Source organism: Bidens hawaiensis, unplaced genomic scaffold (genome assembly GCF_021521415.1).
Source record: "Bidens hawaiensis isolate Kalapana, Puna unplaced genomic scaffold, B.hawaiensis_p1.1 tig00034722_1, whole genome shotgun sequence".
Taxonomy (NCBI): Eukaryota; Viridiplantae; Streptophyta; class Magnoliopsida; order Asterales; family Asteraceae; genus Bidens; species Bidens hawaiensis.
In genome coordinates, this window is record NW_027496033.1 from 172187 (window position 1) to 190057 (window position 17871).

General features: G+C 39.4%; 1 protein-coding gene across 1 annotated transcript; it reads right to left on the reverse strand.

Annotated features, from left to right (window-relative positions):
• Positions 1–7160: 7160 nt before the first annotated feature.
• Positions 7161–11413, reverse strand: LOC143586617 (protein INCREASED PETAL GROWTH ANISOTROPY 1-like). Its single transcript, XM_077068122.1, has 6 exons — positions 10136–11413; positions 9057–9188; positions 8777–8958; positions 8580–8691; positions 7536–7667; positions 7161–7453 (listed from the first exon to the last, which is right to left on the reverse strand). Exons 1-6 carry the CDS (start codon positions 11330–11332, stop codon positions 7373–7375), a joined length of 1836 nt encoding a protein of 611 aa, XP_076924237.1. The 5' UTR covers positions 11333–11413; the 3' UTR covers positions 7161–7372.
• Positions 11414–17871: the final 6458 nt, after the last annotated feature.

A 17871-nucleotide genomic window follows, 5' to 3' on the forward strand; every position in this document is an offset into this window, starting at 1 on the left:
TGAGCTCCATTCCATGTTCTTGGGATGGGGGTGCCATCGAGCCTTTCAAGCCGGTATGCGCCCTTTCCCAGAACTTCTTTAATAATGTATGGCTCTTCCCAGACCGGGGCCAGCTTTCCTGGGCGCTCCTGGTTCGAAGCCTCGTTGTTACGCAGTATGTAGTCTCCGACATTGAAGTTGTAGAGTTTCACCCGCGTGCTGTAGTGCTTTTGCATTTGTCGCTTGTAGTTCTCTTCACGCGCTGCGGCTAAGTCTCTGCGCTCTTCGGTCAGAATAAGGTCTAACCGTCTTTCCGCATCATTGTAATCTGGTTGAGTTATGACTCTTGGTGAGGGTAGACCAATCTCGATTGGAACCATGGCTTCAGTGCCATAGGTGAGGCTGAATGAGGTTTCACCTGTGCTTGCTTTTTTCAGCGTTCTGTTTGCCCAAAGGACATGTGGAACTTCGTCCACCCAGCCGGATCTATGCTCCAAGAGTATTTTCTTTATGCCGTCGACGATGCTCTTGTTTGCTCTTTCCACCTCACCATTACCCTGCGGGTGTGCCACTGAGGTAAAGGTGTGGGTGATTTGAAGTTCTTTCAGCCACTTTTGTAGCTTCTGGTCAGCAAAATTGGTGCCGTTATCGCTCACCAAATTCTGTGGAAGTCCAAAACGACAAATAATAAATTCCCAAATAAATATTTTGATATGTTTTGCGGTTGTTTGGGCTAGGGGTTTTGCTTCTATCCACTTGGTGAAGTAGTCGATGGCTACCATTAGGAACTGAACGTTCCCTGCTGCTGTGGGAAATGGGCCTGTAACATCGATGGCCCACTTCTGGAATGGCCATGAAGAAGTGACTGGAACAAGTTCGTTCTTCGGGCGATGCGTGTTGGGTGCGTAGAGCTGGCAGGACCTACATTTTCTGATGTAGGCCAGCGCATCCGTGTGCATCGCCGGCCAAAAGTATCCCGCGTTGTTTAGCTTAGCTACAACTGCGCGTGGACCTGCGTGTACTCCACAGATGCCTTCGTGTACTTCCCTTAGGAGGTAGTTGGCATCTTAGTCGTCAACGCATCAGAGGAGTGGACCAAGAAAATTACGCCTGTAAAGTATGTCATCAACAAGTTGATAGTTCAGTGATTTACAGCGTATCTTTCTTGCCTGTGTCTTTGACTCTGGTAGTACACCCGTCGCAAGGTAATTTATGATTGGCGTCATCCATGTTTCCGTGCCAGTTTGGATGACACAAATTTCCTTGTGCGGGACTGATGGTGCTTCAAGAAGCTCAACGCGGATGTCCTTTCCCAAGTGGGTGAAGGCTAACGATGCAAGCTTGCTTAGCTCATCCGCAGATTTGTTTTCGATTCGCTTGATGTGCACAACTTTGCAATCGTTGAAATCGCGCATAAGGGTTTTTGCTTGTGCGAGGTACAGGGCCATTGTGTTGTTCACGGCCGTGTACGTCCCGTTTATCTGGTTGGCTACTAGCATGGAATCCACGTGGGCTTCCAAGTTTTTCACCCCCATCTTACGTGCAATTCTTAATCCGGCCAAGAATGCTTCGTACTCCGCTTCGTTATTCGTACTTGGGAAATCCAGCCGAATAGCGTAAGTGTATTCTTGGCCTGTTGGGTTAGTTAGTTTCAACCCTGCGCCTGAACCTTCGTTGTTGGCTGCTCCATCAGTATAGAGTCGCCAGACATCGTTAATGTCTTGTGCTGGAGAGGGTTGAGCCTCTTCCTGGCACTCTTTTTTCCGCGAAGCGGGGACTTCTGCAATAAAGTCGGCCAAGACCTGGCCTTTTATGGCTGGTCTTGGCTTGTACTTTATCGCGTATTCTCCCAACTCAATTTCCTATTTGGCTAGGCGCCCTGACAACTCGGGTTTGCCTAGAACGTTTGCAAGTTTGAAGTTTGTGAGAATGATGATTGGGTGGCCTTGGAAATATCGTCTTAGCCTGCGTGAAGCCTGTACAAGCGCTAAGACTAATTTTTCGAGGGTGGAGTACCGGGTTTCCACGTCTGTTAAGACGCGGCTTACATAGTAGATGGGCATCTGGATGCTCTTTCGTTCTACTAGTAAGACTGCCCCAGTTGCTCTGTCTGTGGCGGAGAGGTAGAGAATTAATTCCTCCCCCACTTCTGGTGTTGTGAGTGTTGGGAGTTCGATCAAGCGTGACCGAATCTCTTGAAAGGCTGCTTCCGCTTCTGGTTTCCAGCGGAAGCGCGTTTTCTTCAAACAATTTCTCGATGTTGACACGAATGGGAACGACCTATCCGCATGGTTTGCCAAAAAGCGGTTAAGTGCGACTAGTCGTCCATTCAGTGTCTGAGCCTGTTTGATGGTAGTAGGTGATTCCATTATCATAATGGCTTCAACCTTTTCGGGGTTCGCTCTGAAGCCATCTTTGGTAACGATGACTCCTAAGAACTTCTCATCTTCCATCCCAAAGGAACACTTGCTCGGGTTGAGCTTCATGTTTATCTTTCTGAGCGTGTTGAAAGTTTCTTCGATGTCTTTCAACATCGCCTCTGGCTTGAGGATTTTGATGACCAAGTCATCCATGTAAACCTCCAAGTTCCTCCCAATTTGGGCATGAAACTCTTTGTCCATCAGGCTTTGGTATGTGGATCCGGCATTCTTTAGTCCGAATGGCATCATTTGGTAACAAAATGTGCCATCAGGCGTCCGAAATGGGGTTTTATCCTGATCATCAACAGCTATGTGGATTTGATGGTACCCTTTATACGCATCAAGGAAGCACTTAAGGCGAAACGGTGCTAATGAATCTACCTTAAGGTCAATTTCGGGTAATGGGTAACAATCCTTGGGGCATGCTTTGTTTAGGTCTTTAAAATCTATGCACATGCGCCATTGTTTGTTGGATTTTGGTACCATGACGGGATTTGCAACCCATGTTTGATATTTACTAACGCGTACGATGCCTGCATCAAGGAGTTCCTTGACTTGGGTTCTACACGCGTTAGCCAGCTCAGCACCCATTACGCGACGCTTTTGTATGACCGGCGCAAACGCCGGGTCACACTTGAGCTTATGCTCAGCCTTACTTCGATGTACACCAGTCATGTCAGCTGGTGTCCACGCGAAGATGTCGGCATTTTTTTGCAACAAGCGTTTGAGTAAGGTGCGTGTGGGATTAGTGATCGTTGGGCCAATGGTAACGGCCTGGTCAGGGTACTTGCCATTGAAGGCCCATTCTTCTGGCTCAGAGGTGGTTGGTTTAGCCATTTTTGGTTTGGGTTTAGATGAGACAGATGCGATGCATACCTGGGGAATGCCCATGATCATAGCGACGCCCTCAGCTGTTGGCCATCCCATCATACTATGGACCGAAGACACCACGGCATTAAATCTTGCCATCCCATCTCTCCCGAAGAGAATGTCGTATGTGTGGTGTGGCTTCCTCATTACAACGAAGTCCACGTCTTCTGTGCGGGAGTACTTCCCGTCCATGAGAGTGACGGGGAAAGATAGGATTCCCAAGGGGGTGTTTGTGCTGCCGTCGAACCCTTCCATCGAGGCGTAAACTGTTTCTAGGCGTTCTTTCTCTTCGTCGTCTAGCTTGTCGAAGAACTGCCTATACATGACTGTTGATGACGCGCCATTATCAGCAAGGGTGCGGGAGGTGATGTAGTGCCCCAGCTGGCTTTTGATGACTATGGGGCTTTCTTTGTTGGGCCCCCCAGCACACGCGGGGAGCGCACTTCTGCTTCCTTCCACGCACTTGGCTCTGTTGTTCGTCGTTTTCTTTCTCTGATGTTGCCGTGAACCATGTGAATGCTGATGTCGACGAGCTTCCGTCCATTGCCCTTGTACCGATTGTCTTTCCTCCCTCCGTTCTTGATTGACGCCACGAGGTGTGTGAGTTTCCCATCTTTGACGAATGTTTCGACGACATCCTTCAAGGATGTGCATTCCTCCGTGGTGTAGCCTTTTGTCCCGTGGAAGTCACAGGATTTGCTCTGATCAGCGTTTTGACGCTGTCGGATTATTGGAGCCTTTGGCCATGGGAGCTTCTCGGTGGCAAATATCTCGGTGACGCTTTTGGTGAGTGGCGTCCATCTGGGATTCCGGTTCGACGACTGCATGTTGTCCCTTCCGCCTAAGAGAGGGCGAGAGCTGGATGAGGTGTCAAAGTTTACCCTTGACTGCCAAATACCAAGCTTCTTCTTTTTGTTTTGCCCGGCGGTACGGACATTATTTTCTCTTGTTCTCTGGGTGTAGAGGTTTGTGCTCTGGGGAAGATTTCTACCCAGTTGCTTCTCCGTTTCGGCAAAGCCACGTGGGTGGCATGCCGTCTTTACCTGTCATGATGGCATCCCACGTGGGTGGCATGCCGTCTTTACCTGTCAACGTGCGGATGAGCTCTGGGTACTCAGCGCCCTGGATGAAGGTGGCGTGAACCAGATCTTCGCTAATAGTGCCCAGACTTAGCTTCTTTGAGTTGAAGCGAGTGATGAAGTCTAGCAAAGATTCGTCTTCTTCTCGGATGCAGTTGAGGATCGTCCATTACTCTTCAGTATATTTTCTTTGTTGACTGAAGTGCTGGCTGAATTTGTGCTGGAAGTCTGCCCAATCGTAGATGTGGTGGACCGGTAGACAATCAAACCACGCTCTGGCTGCCCCGACGAGCGTCATTTGGAACATGTAACACCATGTGGGTTCCGTCCAATTACTGACGGTTGCCCCCGCTATAAATCTGTTCATGTGATCGTCCGGGTCAGATATGCCATCGTAAGTGCCTATGTTGGACATCTGTTTGGCACTCTTTGGAGCGATTGCTTCCGCAATGTCCCTTGCAAATTTGGACGTTCCCGCATTCGCAACAGTTGGTCTGAAAGTTTTGGAGAAGTCACGTGGGTTTCCCTCCGTGTTCTTTGGTTTGAAAGTTTCTTCGAAATTTCTTCTCGAGTGGAAGTCTGCTTCTTTAAGCTTCCCTTTCGCCTTATGACGTGGGTTTGCGTCACTGTCAGATTCTTCCCAATCACATCATCCACATACTCGCAATCATTGCTCATGTTGAGCTGTTGTCGAGTGCTTCCAAATTTGTCATTGGCCTGTTGGAGTGAATGTAAACGTTCATCCAACTCGGCTTGGAATTCTTTCTGACGTGCTTCCGCCCAAGCTTTAACTTGTTCTGGTGTTTGTCGGGGAAGTCTCGTCTGTTGTTTCCCCAACTGGGTATCAATGAATCCCAGGAGAGGATTGTTTACTGCACTTGCCCCGGCTTGGGTAACCGGGTTAGTGTTCGTAACAATCGTGTATTCACCGGTGTTCCCCCAGTAGCTGGGGTTGTGGTTACCGGAGTTTCTTGGTTACCCGGTGGCTTTGGCATCGGAGTAACCTTAACCATCTTTCCAGAAGTTTGAAAAAACTGAGAAAAAGAAGAATAAGTTCTAGCTTAATGCACGGATGGCGCCAGTGAATAAACACTAAGTGACCCCGACAGATTAAGGATAATCTTAGGGTTAAGTAGATGTTTCCCACGAGGGTTAGGTCCGGCAAAGATGGCTATTCTTCTCAACCTGCAAAACAGGCACCGTAAGCTCGTCACTGAGAATGGGGGGTTCCTCCTTGTGACCACCCTCCGGCGTGAGAATCAGACTAGGTTGCTCTAAATATAAGTCTATATAGAGAGAAATAGCTAGAGAGAAGATAATGATACCGTTCCAGGGTGTTGGAGTATTTATAGCCGAAGGTAGGTTTCCAAGCAGGTACGGCCAGCTGTATATAATATTCCTTTTCCACCAACTATGGGCTACGTTCGTGCCATGATGGGAGTTGGTGGGTAGGCAGCGGCTGATAGTGACATTTTGTACTGGAGCGTGCTCCTCCTCGTACTATTGTCAGTGAGCTGTCACCCTGTGATTGGTTCATGGGTTGCTTTTGTCAGATCTTGTCTATTTGTCCATACCTTGGTAGGTATAGTACAAAAGATCTTCTAGAAGCGTACGGACTGGCTCTTTTGGGCGGGAATATTCCCGCCCTGCTCATTCCTTCTTCAGGTGACATTACTGAAGTATAATAGTTAGTGCCTTATACGTGTAGCCTTACTGTTAGTGCGGGTAGCCTTCCTTCTTGGCTTGTACCCACAGCTGCGGGGACAGGCAGGGTACTGTACCAAGGGAAGCTTTCCTGCGAGGACAGCTGGCTTACTGCGTGTAAGGTCTTCATCTCCGAGCATGGTGGGTCCTGCGGATCCAGTTGGTCTTTGCGTAGACATACCTCTTCAAGGTGAGTCTTGTGGGTCCAACTGGACTTTGCGGGAATCTACTTCTTCATATGTGGTGCAAATAAATACTTCATGTATGGGGGTCACGGAAGATATATCTAATGGATCTGCAATAATCTCTACTTAAAGATTCCCGTCAAAGATATATCGATAATTATTACAGATCAACGAGCTATATTTAGAAAACCATAGTTGCCAATAATTAAGTTGTATTCTCTCATAGTGATTTGTTGCTGGTTACCGACTTAACACGGCAGATTTTAATATCTTAGTTTTTTCTTGTGTGTGTGTGTGTGTGTGTGTGGGTTGGGGGGGGATATATAGTGGAGAAGAGTCTCACCATCAGATGGGAATATCTAACATGAAATTAGGGGTGAGTAACTTAACCACTATAACCATTAACCGAACCATAAGCAACAAAATGTGGATCAGCTTTGGTTAAAGGTAATTCCAAACCCGTCGTAACCAAACCGACACATTTATTTAACCGAATATATGTTTGGGATTAACTCCCACCAAACATATGGTCGAATTCTACCATTTTGATGTTTTTATTTCAATGTTTGTTATCGAATTAACTTGAATTTCATTGTTAGATTATATAATGCAATTTGGTTTAATATTTGGTATTATAATTATAAATTATATATTGTGTTGGATTAGATCATGCAATTTTTTTAAGTATTTGCTACCACACTTTTAGGCCAAATACATTGTTTTGTTTGGTTAACCGACCCATAACAGACTTGATAATAACCTTCAAAGCCGATTAACCAGCCGTAACAACTTGGTTATTGTTAAAGTTATCTATTAACCAACAACTTGGTTATGGCTATGGGTTTGACCCAAAACCGCACCAACCCGACCCATGCACACCCCTACATGATATTTGTCCCGTAGAATAAACTAGATAAGTTCGCTTTATTAACTATATAAAACCTGATCTTGCAAATAAATCATTAGTGAGCAACCGTTCGATCATATAGGAACTTAAAACATATGAACTTCAAAATGGAAACACAAGATCAATGTATTAACACGAACCGAGTCCCTCTTTACAGCAAAAAAGCCCGTTACCGAATGCTGAAGCTGAGTTTGCTACAAATAAAGAATGTCTAGCAAGTAGTAGACCTCATCGTTGATGGCACGTCGTTACTTTATCACGCAACTCTTGAAACGCCCTCATCGTTTCCACATCAAATCCACCCGCAAACTGTCACATATCCAATTCAACCAGAACATTATTATTTACCTTTTCTATATTAATAAAAATACAAACGTTTTTACAATTTTACCTGATGTACACGAAATGCAAACCGTACTCCTTGAACCATCAACTCTTCTTCTTCGGGACCACTAACCGTCTCGAGCTCTGCAGATACTCTTCTCATGTACTTCATCGATAATTTAACCGACGCAAGCTTGATCTACAATATGCAAAATATTATTTATTATTTCTTGCCAAATTTTCTTACATTTTTCAAAAGATTATAAGAAAAAAAAGTATTAAAAAAACAATGACATAAGAGTACGAAATGCAAGGACTAATGTTACCCCATCCAAACATTAGAGTCCACATAAACTGTAGGCCCTTTTACTGGATTATAAAACCAGAATCTTAAAACGAATGTACAAATTATTATGCATACGGTACAAGTTGTCAAAAACATTTCTTTGTTTTAATAAAGCGTGACATATAACATCTTGGGTTTCATAAAAGGCAAACCACATTCTCCAAAAACTAAACTCATAAACCAAGGTCAATGTACAACGTTTGATGCATGGTGTACAAGTTACAAAGCGGCATTGCATTAGAAACATCTAAAAAGGAGTGTTTTACCCTTCACGTGTGAGCATGAAGGGTAGGGGACCTAGTAAAGTGAACAAAATATTGGAGATTTTTTTTGGCATTTTGTAACCAAATCAATATCATAAATTTTTATGTTTTAGTGTCTAATTGCAGACCAAACACCATGGACACAACTTACTTTTTTCTTTTGGGGACCACTAACACCTAATTTGTTGTGTACTCTATATTAAACGATGTTGTGTTACTCATGTTACCTGGTCAAAATCTATGTTTTATTATAGGATGCTGTTTTTTCTGGTATATTATATTATTTTACTTCTTTTTTAATGTTTACTTGTTAATGTTAGATATCATACACATGAAATTGCCTACTTTTAAGCTATAAAAAAGTACCATATAAACCCTGGACTTGTTTAAAAACAATCAAACAGTCATTACATTTTTATCATTATCATTATCACTTTTATAATTAGTTATGTTATTATTTTTACTATTATTAAGTTCTTTCAAAAATAGAAAACAAAATTACCTGAGCTAAAAATCCAGTTTCTTGCATCCAATCCATTGGAATATTAAACACTTTGTATCGTGTCGAAGCCGATTCTCTCATACGCGATAAATTATAAACTCCATGCTCTAATCTGTTACCATAACAAACCAGCATAAATAAATTATACAACCAATTTCAGAAATTATGATTTAAAATTATTTTGAAGATATTCATACTTCTCAAACAATCCTTGCATTTTCTTGAGAGCAGGACAGCAAGCCTGACGTGGATCATCACGGAACGATGATGCCTCGGATTCAAGCTTCTTTAGATCACAATAACCGAATGCAGCTTCTCTTAATGCGTCCGCTTTTTGTTCAGGCCAGTTAAAGTGTTTAAGAACTGCCCTCTCATCAACCTGGAATTAATTATTTAAAAAAAAGTATTATTCCGTATTTAAAATTGATTATGTATTGAACGTAATAATAAGGGTTATATGATGAAAGTAAATATTACCAGGTACGAGAGTTCATCATCTAGCCACTTTACAAAGGGGACAACATCCTCAATATCTGTGAATGATGCATTCTCAACTTCCTTGATTAAAAATCTTATGAAATCACCTTGTGTTTCCACATCTGTCTTTATCTGTAAATAATTAATTACAACAAAAACAACTGTTAAAAAACTTTAAAAAAAAAATTTGAATTTATTTTCACGTGAAGCTGGTGGTGATATATTGAGAAAAAATGATGGTTCCATCAATATAGCATCTATAGAGAGGTGAGGTGGACCACCGTAAGAATTTAAATCAGAGATGCTTATAGAATGTACATGTTTTGGTGCATGTAGTACAAGTTATTCCAAATTATTGCAAGTTACTCTTCAAGCAAAGTTACAAAATCTTGGGAGGTACTATTTATGTAGCATAAGGTATAACATATATTATTACTATGACTTTGACTGGTAATTTTCTATCTTTTATCTTGAATCAAATGTGGGAACGGTGGTGAGTTAAATGCTCATGATGAAATGCCGAACTTACCCTTCAACGTTTCCCTATTATGATTTTGAAAGTTACAAAATCTTGGAACGTAATAAAATATGTAGAATAAGGCACAGATTGTTACTATGAATTTGACTGGTAAAATTTTTATTATCTTGAATTAAACAGGGGTGTGCACAAAATCTAAAATATCAAACCGAAACCCAAACCAAGATAGAAACCGACAACTCGGTTTTGAACTTTTAGTAAAAATCAAAATATTGGTTTCGGTTTGGTTTGGTTTTGTGTTTTCTAAAGTAACAAAAAACCCAACTAGAAAAAAAACGAGAAAACCATAAAAACCGAACCTACTGACGACTAAATAGCAATTAAATGTGAAATCGGTGATGAGGTTTATTATGCCCGAAATGCCAAAACTACCCTTTAGCCTATCCCTATTATGATTTTGAAATATCAAACAGTATTATTATTTAATAATTTAATAATACTCAGCCAATTTATTACGAAAAAGTGTTAGCTTAAAACTGGCTAAAGGGCAAAATAGTAAATTAACCCACACTCTACTCTACGATGGCAATTGGCTACTTACAGCAAGCAAATGTGTAGACCGGTTCTCGATTTCTCCGATCATGTCACGTGTGTTGGCCGTTGCCGGAACATCGCCGGCAGCACCTCCGTTGCATGATTCCCGACGAGATTCTCGCCGCATTAACGAGTGATAAAACTCGACCACCTCCGGTACTCTCCGTACCTTCTCCGGCAACCGCTTTAAACTCTTCGGCGGTGGTGGCGGCGGCGGAGGAGCAGCTGCAGCTTTGTGGGTTTTAGCCGGAGCCGGCGGGGGTGGCGGTGGTGGTGGCGGAGGAGCTGCTGGTTGTTGCTCCGTCAATGCTCGCTCGGCCGAGCTTACGAGCGAGCTGTTAGATGATGCTGATGATGATGACAATGATAATGATGATGATGTTGACGGCCGTGGAGGCGGTTTCGGAACTCTCGGGGCTCGAGAACGAGGCTCGAGTAGTGATTCGTTAGTTAAATCTAACGAATCACACCGAGAGAGCCTCGGTAGGTTGTCGATTTCTTCCAAAATCGACTCCTTAGAGCTTGATTCCGTAGAGCACTCGCTAGTGTTCCGATTATTATTAATTGGAACACTAGCGAATGTGTGGCCGCGTTTCAAGCTTTTAATCATGTTGGATTTCCCGGATATATCCATCAACTGTTGAAACTGAAACCGTTGCGAAGCGGTTGCAACGGATTGTAGTTGTTGCAACTCCAACTGCTTAATCCTGTTATCATATTCGAGCTTCTGTTCGGATAATTTCGAATGCAGCATTTCAACTTCCTGCTTTAACCTCTCATTCTCGGCTTCCAAACACTCGATCATCTTACCCGATCGATTAATCTCCGAATCCTTCTTCGAGATCTCGCTTTCAAAAACCGGAACCAACGCAACAGACTCTTTAAGCAGCTTCTGTTCCAAAAGCTCGGTTCGCAGACGCGACTCGCGCTCTCGTAACTGTTCAACCAAATGCATCAGGTCAGCCACGTCCGGAGGACGGGGCTGAACCTGAGCTGAGGACTTGGGGAAGTAAACCCCAAAGGAGCGAGAGAACATCGCTCCTATTTGCGGCACCTTTCCTCCTCCTCCTCCAGACGCTTGAGACGGAGAGGAGGAGGAAAGGTGCCCCTGCTGTCGTTGTTGTTGTTGGTTGGTTGCTTGTGATTTGGAATTCGCTGGGGATTTGTGAAGCCCCATTGCGGATTTGACTTTACCGGCTACCATTATTGTTAGATATGTTTACAATGGTTTGTGAGATTATCCACAGAAGTCGTTGTTAGGGTTACCTGTGAAACAGAACATAGGGTGAGGAGAGAGAGAGAGAGAGAGATTAAAAGTAAAAAAGAAAAGAGGACACGAATGACGAGGAACGGTCGTCTTGGCTTTGTGTTTTGAAATATTTGAGGAAAGTTTAATAATGGAATTTAATTAAAGGAATAGGTCTGGTCTTGCTACCCGCCAAACGCATCTTCAACTTAGGCGAATAAACTAATACTCATTAATTATTGTCTTTTTACTAAACTACTACCGTTTTCTTTTGCATTAATCACCTCACCTCTTTATAAAAGTTATCCATGTTGAACATCTTCCTTATAAAAGTTAAAAACACTTATAAAACGTTTGGTTAAAGCATTCTAATTCAATCTTTCATATTATGTGAGAGGGTGTTTTTTAAAATTTAAAGAATGATTTATGTTTTGTGAGTGAAGAATTTTTTATATTTTTTTGTATATTTGAAAAACATCTTCCCTATAATATTTTAATATATTTTGAAAATGGTTGTGAGTGAAAGAAAGAGAAATGGTAATGATATAGGTATATAAAAGTATTATTTAATTGAAAAGAAGAGAGAAAATATAGTGTGTTTTTGTGTAATTTTATATTTAGAGACAGGGAGTTGGATGCTTATAGTAGACAATTTTTTAAGAAAAATCTTTTAAGCTTTTTGTGAAATTATTAACTTACTCTTATGATATAAAGATAACAATCACCATAAGTCCTATCGTATTCACTTTGAGATGTTTTGTGACAAAATTACCATTAATATGGAGAACATACCATTGTGGATGGTTGACTGGGTTGCATAGTATAACAAGATATTGATCGCAATCATGTCTTTGGTATGGAGTAACATTGACTCTTTGAGTCTTGAGATTATTGATGTGCTATAAATAAATGTTTAATCACATGATATTCTTTATATTTAACCATTTTCATAGTGTTTTACATTATTAGACTTCCTTGTGAATTTTCGGGAATGAACAGGACTTTGGTGAGAAAGAAGCAAAATACTATACGAAAAACAAAAAATTGCACCAAGTATGGACAAATATCACCATACACAACCTTGGGTATGACCGTGCCACTCCAAGACTCCCAAATAAAGCTCGAAGTGCGAGTCTTACCAACACCAAACATGGATCAATCCAATCGACATGACCATGAGTCACAACAAAGCATATTTAAGCCGACATGATCGACTTTAGAAATGCATTACAATGTTGACCATAAACACAGTTAGGTTGACATAAGTTCAGAGACATCATGACCGTGTCTCCGTTTTGTTGGAGTGAACTAACATCATTATGTATATCCCGGCCGTGTCTTAAGATCAGCACGCACTAGTAGAAAAATGTCTTTTAGACGCGGTGAAAATGGCTTTTAGACGCGGTTTTGGACCGCGGCAAAAAATAGGGAGGCAAAAGCTAGTTTGGTTTTTAGACACAGTTTTGGAAAGCGCGGAAGAAGGCCACTAAACCACATCAAAAAAAGATGTAACATTTTCTATCAACCATCTTTAGATGCGGTTTAAAAACCGCATCAAAAGCATATACACCATTTTTAAAAAAAAATAATAAATTGCAATTTAGCATCAATTTTAGATTTAGCCACCCAAATCTATTTAATGCAGAATTTTACCAATCCAAACCCATCAAAAATCAAAAACTAAACCAAAATGCATTAAACCTAGAATTTTATAATACAAGCTCATCAAAATACATTTTTCTATCAAATAGAACATATTACAAACTATACTAAAATCTATTAAACGATATATAAATCGAAACCACAAACGCTTTATTCATCAAATACCTAAGTTTGTAAAAAGTTGCAGCATCATGCTCTTGAGTAAGTTGTCAATATATGCTCACGAGTGTGGCAATATTTTTGTCAAATTGTTGATTCAAAGCCCTATGTCCAAAGTGTCGTCTGGGCCAACTGTTTATTCACTAGAACTAATATTGCTTTTTTCATTTTTTTGCCTACAATAAATCAACAAACTATATTATAAATAATGGCAAAAATATAACAATAATAATAATAATATACAATAATTAAATTTACCAAAGCTTCATCAATAGACCTTGACATAATGAGTTCTTTCTACTTCGTTGCAGTGAGACTCTTAGGATAAGGATTTTCATTGATTCGGTGTACTTTTTATAAAGCTTAGCAGCTTAATTACTAAAAAATCACAATGTAATTTTTAGCTCTTGTAATTGTACGTTTCTCTATATCATCATTTGGAATATGCCACGTCTCCTAGTTATATACAAAAAAATAGTTAAACTTGTACAATAATCAACATATTTCATATTTTTAAACATTTACAAAACATATAACATAATACCTTAATTTGTAACCATAAGTTTTTCCATCTTTCTTTTCCAGCTTTTTTGTTTTCAATCCAATACGACATATGTGTTCTAAGTGACAGTCCAAGCATTGAATCAGATAGACTTGTGTTTAGACCAATTGGTGGTTAATTTTCTTCAAATTCAGAGACCATCTAATTATCTCATAGTTTCTTTTTACAAGTGAACTGTGTATGCCTCAAGCTTGTTTAGACATAACTGTAGTTTACTATTCATAAATGATAACATAATATGAGTTACTTATTTACCTATAAACTACTCTTGCTTTAAAGAAACTGGTAGTACTTAAATGGTATTGTAGTTAACTAATAAAGATCAATTTATTTCACTTTAATCAATATCTTTGACATAAAAAAGTCAAAAGGTGTACCTACACACTTTCTTAATCGCCGGGTAGAACTTAATTTAAGAAACCAGTTTGTACATAATCGAAAATGATTTCTAAAACAAGAAAAACAAAACCCATCAACAATTTAGGATTGGAAAAACGATAGGTTATTCACTAAATACCATGTACCATATATAAAAGAACATATAAGCCCTAATTATATGATATTCACGTTAAGGGATTAAGCATACCACTCATATTTCCAGGATACGTATATAACAAATAGTAATTGGATGTTGATAAGAAACTCTGGACTCATCTGGCATCAAAGGATTAAACTTTACCAGCCTTAACCAAATAATTAGATTTTGAGAGAAAGCTTACTCATTAAAACAAGTCGATATCTGAAACGAATCATACGTTGTGACAACCTTAATCCCAAAGTTGTAATATTTAGACCAATTAACCACAATCACCACAGCAAGAAAATGTTGGATATCGATTCCATAAGATAATTTTGGGCAAAATCGAAACCCTAAAACCGATTTGGGCAAATAAAAACAAAATTAGTGGAAAACGTGCATGAGGAAGTGAAATGGGGAAGAAGTGTACCAACTGGACATTCTTCTAAATTGCTCCTCAAGTAGTGAATGAAGCTGATATGGAAAGGGTTATGCTTATAGACGTGCTTGCTAAATGGGAGGGAAGAAGATGATTAAAGAAAACTGATGGAATCAATTGGTTAGGGTTATGCCGATTATAGAGTGGATAAGGAATAAGAAACCATTGATTTGGACGCGGTGTTTAAAATACCGTTGCTAATGTTGTTACTTCAATTTTTAGACGAGGCTATAAATCTTTAGAAGCAGTTTGTTGGCATCTAATTTACAAGCTTAATGAGAAAGACAAAAAATTTTAGAAGCGGTTTTTGGGTAGTACCCGCATTTAAAAAGGAAACCTAGCCGCGTCAAAAGTTCATTTTTCTAGTAGTGACGGTTGGGCTACCAACATTTCTGAAAATCATGGTCTTTTGCCCTCGAAAATACAAGCTCGTATACACAAAAGCTGACAAATCTTTTAGGAGGAGCATCGATAATGACATGATTGTGCCTACTTTTTGGCATGGCCATGCTCGCCAGGATTTTGCCTATAAATAGTGGGGGAGTATTTTTTCAGAATTCATATCTCATTAGTAAATCCAATTCACATTGTTCTAGGTCGATCTCAGCTGTTCAAGAGCGTTTCATCACTCGTCGAGCTTTAAGAAGTATTTTATCCACAAGAGCGTTTCATCACTCGTCGAGCTTTAAGAAGTATTTTATCCACTTTATATTGAATTTAGTCTTATAAACGATGATTAAACCAAGTGCTTGTGTCATGGTTATGACCATTTGAGGCTAAGCTTTTCGTATCACTTTTGGGAAGATGAATTTTGATGTATTTATGTTTTAATCAACACTAATATGATTGTGCTTATGTTATTCCAATTCATAAAGCCATGATTATTTTTATTGAATATGAGTGTTTGTTTATTTTTAATAAAGATTTTTGGTGTGTACTTTTTTTAACTCGGTTGTTAACGCAAAAGATGCACATCCAAGGGTCACACAGTATATATACAAACCCCGAGCATCGCTTTGAAAATATTAGGTGGAGTCTAAAGTTTTTGTTTTTTGATTTAACATTATTTCATAAGTTCAACTACAAGTTTAAAATGGCATTCTGTTATTTTAACCGTAAACCTTGGATCATTGATATGGTACTTCAATCCCAATTGTAAGTTTGATATGTCATTCATTTTGGGATTTAAAGTATGCTTGATGATAGCTATGGTTGGTTGAGTCTTACACTAGAGTTATCTTGTGTTTTAAGATGTTTTTTTTAACTCCAATTTGGCAGGCGCCGAATGTGTTTGCCATCCGGTCTGATGAAAAGTTGTGGTATCTCACTAGCCTAAACAAGGACTTTTTTTGCCAAATCGTAATAATAATAATAATAATAATAATAATAATAATAATCGTTTCAAACATTATTATAATCGGGCGATGTGTCTGTGTTAATCATTCGTTTGTATATTTAAAATGATAAATTGTGAAAAAATACGTATTAAAAATATATACACTCTTACACACATCAACTACCAAAGGTTCATGGATCGAGTAGATTGACACGTAATGAATTTGGCGCTATAAGCATGCCATTAAAGAAAATAAAAATTGATATGATGCCAGTGAAATCAATTTGCAAAGGTCGAAATCAATAGGGTCTATGAAGGATATTAAGATCCGAGGATATCAAACAAGGAAAGGCAGGATGAAGTGTGAAAGGGATGATATGTAGGAAACGTTAAGGAGGGGCGGCAAAGATGATGCAAACGCCAAACGATCGAGTAGTGAACAATGGAAACTTTTGGTGTGATTTAAAGTTGGGTCAAAGACGCTAGTATTACTACATGATATACATGTAATTGTCTCAACTGATTATAGGTATTTTTTATTTTTGAAATCAATATTGAACTAAAGATGACTGCGAGTTAATCCAGTACTCTACATTAAAAGTACACATTGAAAATGCACGTGGGGTAATGATATTGAATAAAAAGTTGGTGTTGTATATATATGAGCAAAATAATAAAAAAAGAGTTTGTTATCATAAGAGAAAAATATGAAAAGGGATGTGTTTAAAAGAACAAGAACTTATGGTGTAGCAACAAGGGCGTGATAATTGTTATCAAACCCTTATGAAATGATCACTCTTTTTATATATCCAAAAACATGCATGGTTAATGTCTATTTACTCATTATCAATTTCAAGCCGCATTGTGCTTTATTGTAGAAACGCCTGTTATGCCCCATTATGCTCGGGAGATGGTGTATGGGCTTTATCTGTTCCTATAACACCCCATTACCGATGATCTTAGGTAAGCTTTAATTTCAAATTAAAGTTGCCGAAGTTATTGGCATAACTTCATCACAACGCATGGATTTTGACACCCATTGCTTTCATCACTACTATAAACTAACATAATATCCCATAGTTGGTCGCATTGCCTCCCAAGATATATTAAATGTCATGCAGCAAATTGCTAGATTACATTAATGAGATAAGACTCCATTTGTCCACTTAGTACGTACCGGTTTCTTATAGGTTCAATGCCACCTAAAGAGGATTATTCTTACGTTAAATAGACAAATTAAAAGATATCCTCTAAAAATAGTGGACAGAAGTCCCTTGAGGGGTCCAATGAGCAAAGACCGTTGGTTAGATTAAGTTGTTTAAAGTTGCTTGAATTTGATCACAAGTATTAAGTTTGTTCGTCAATATCTAAAATAGTCTCCAAATTGGATTTATTCTTCATAAGCAAATTTAGTGATTAAAATTAACTTGGATTTTCAACATCAAATTAAGTTCTTGATAGGATCTAACTTTAGTCTTCGGTACGAAAGTTGTTGATTACAATCAACTTTGTTATTCAATGCAAAAGTTGGTGTAACTGTAGTGGTTACGATAGTTATAACCACTAACACTAACTGTCATTACGTTTATTGTAGAAGAAAATCTCGTTCTTTAAGAAACTTTTTTGTTATATATATATATTCGATTATTGATTTTGTGTTAAAAAAATCAAAATCAAGAACACCTCTTTAGTTGTTTCTTTGCATCATCAATATTTTCTTTTCTGTTTGAAATTTTGCAATGTTCTAATCCACCCATATATTGAATGTTTCAAAACAAAGAATAAGCCCATGTTTCTACCTAGGTTGAGAAAACTGAAGTTA

Coding starts and splice junctions, on each gene's coding strand:
- LOC143586617 (XM_077068122.1), bottom strand. CDS start 11,332: ATGGTAGCCGGTAAAGTCAAATCCGCAATGGGGCTTCACAAATCCCCA. Junction 8,959..9,056: donor ATGATGAACTCTCGTACCTG/GTAATATTTACT, acceptor AATTAATTCCAG/GTTGATGAGAGGGCAGTTCT. Junction 7,668..8,579: donor AAACTGGATTTTTAGCTCAG/GTAATTTTGTTT, acceptor TGCATATTGTAG/ATCAAGCTTGCGTCGGTTAA.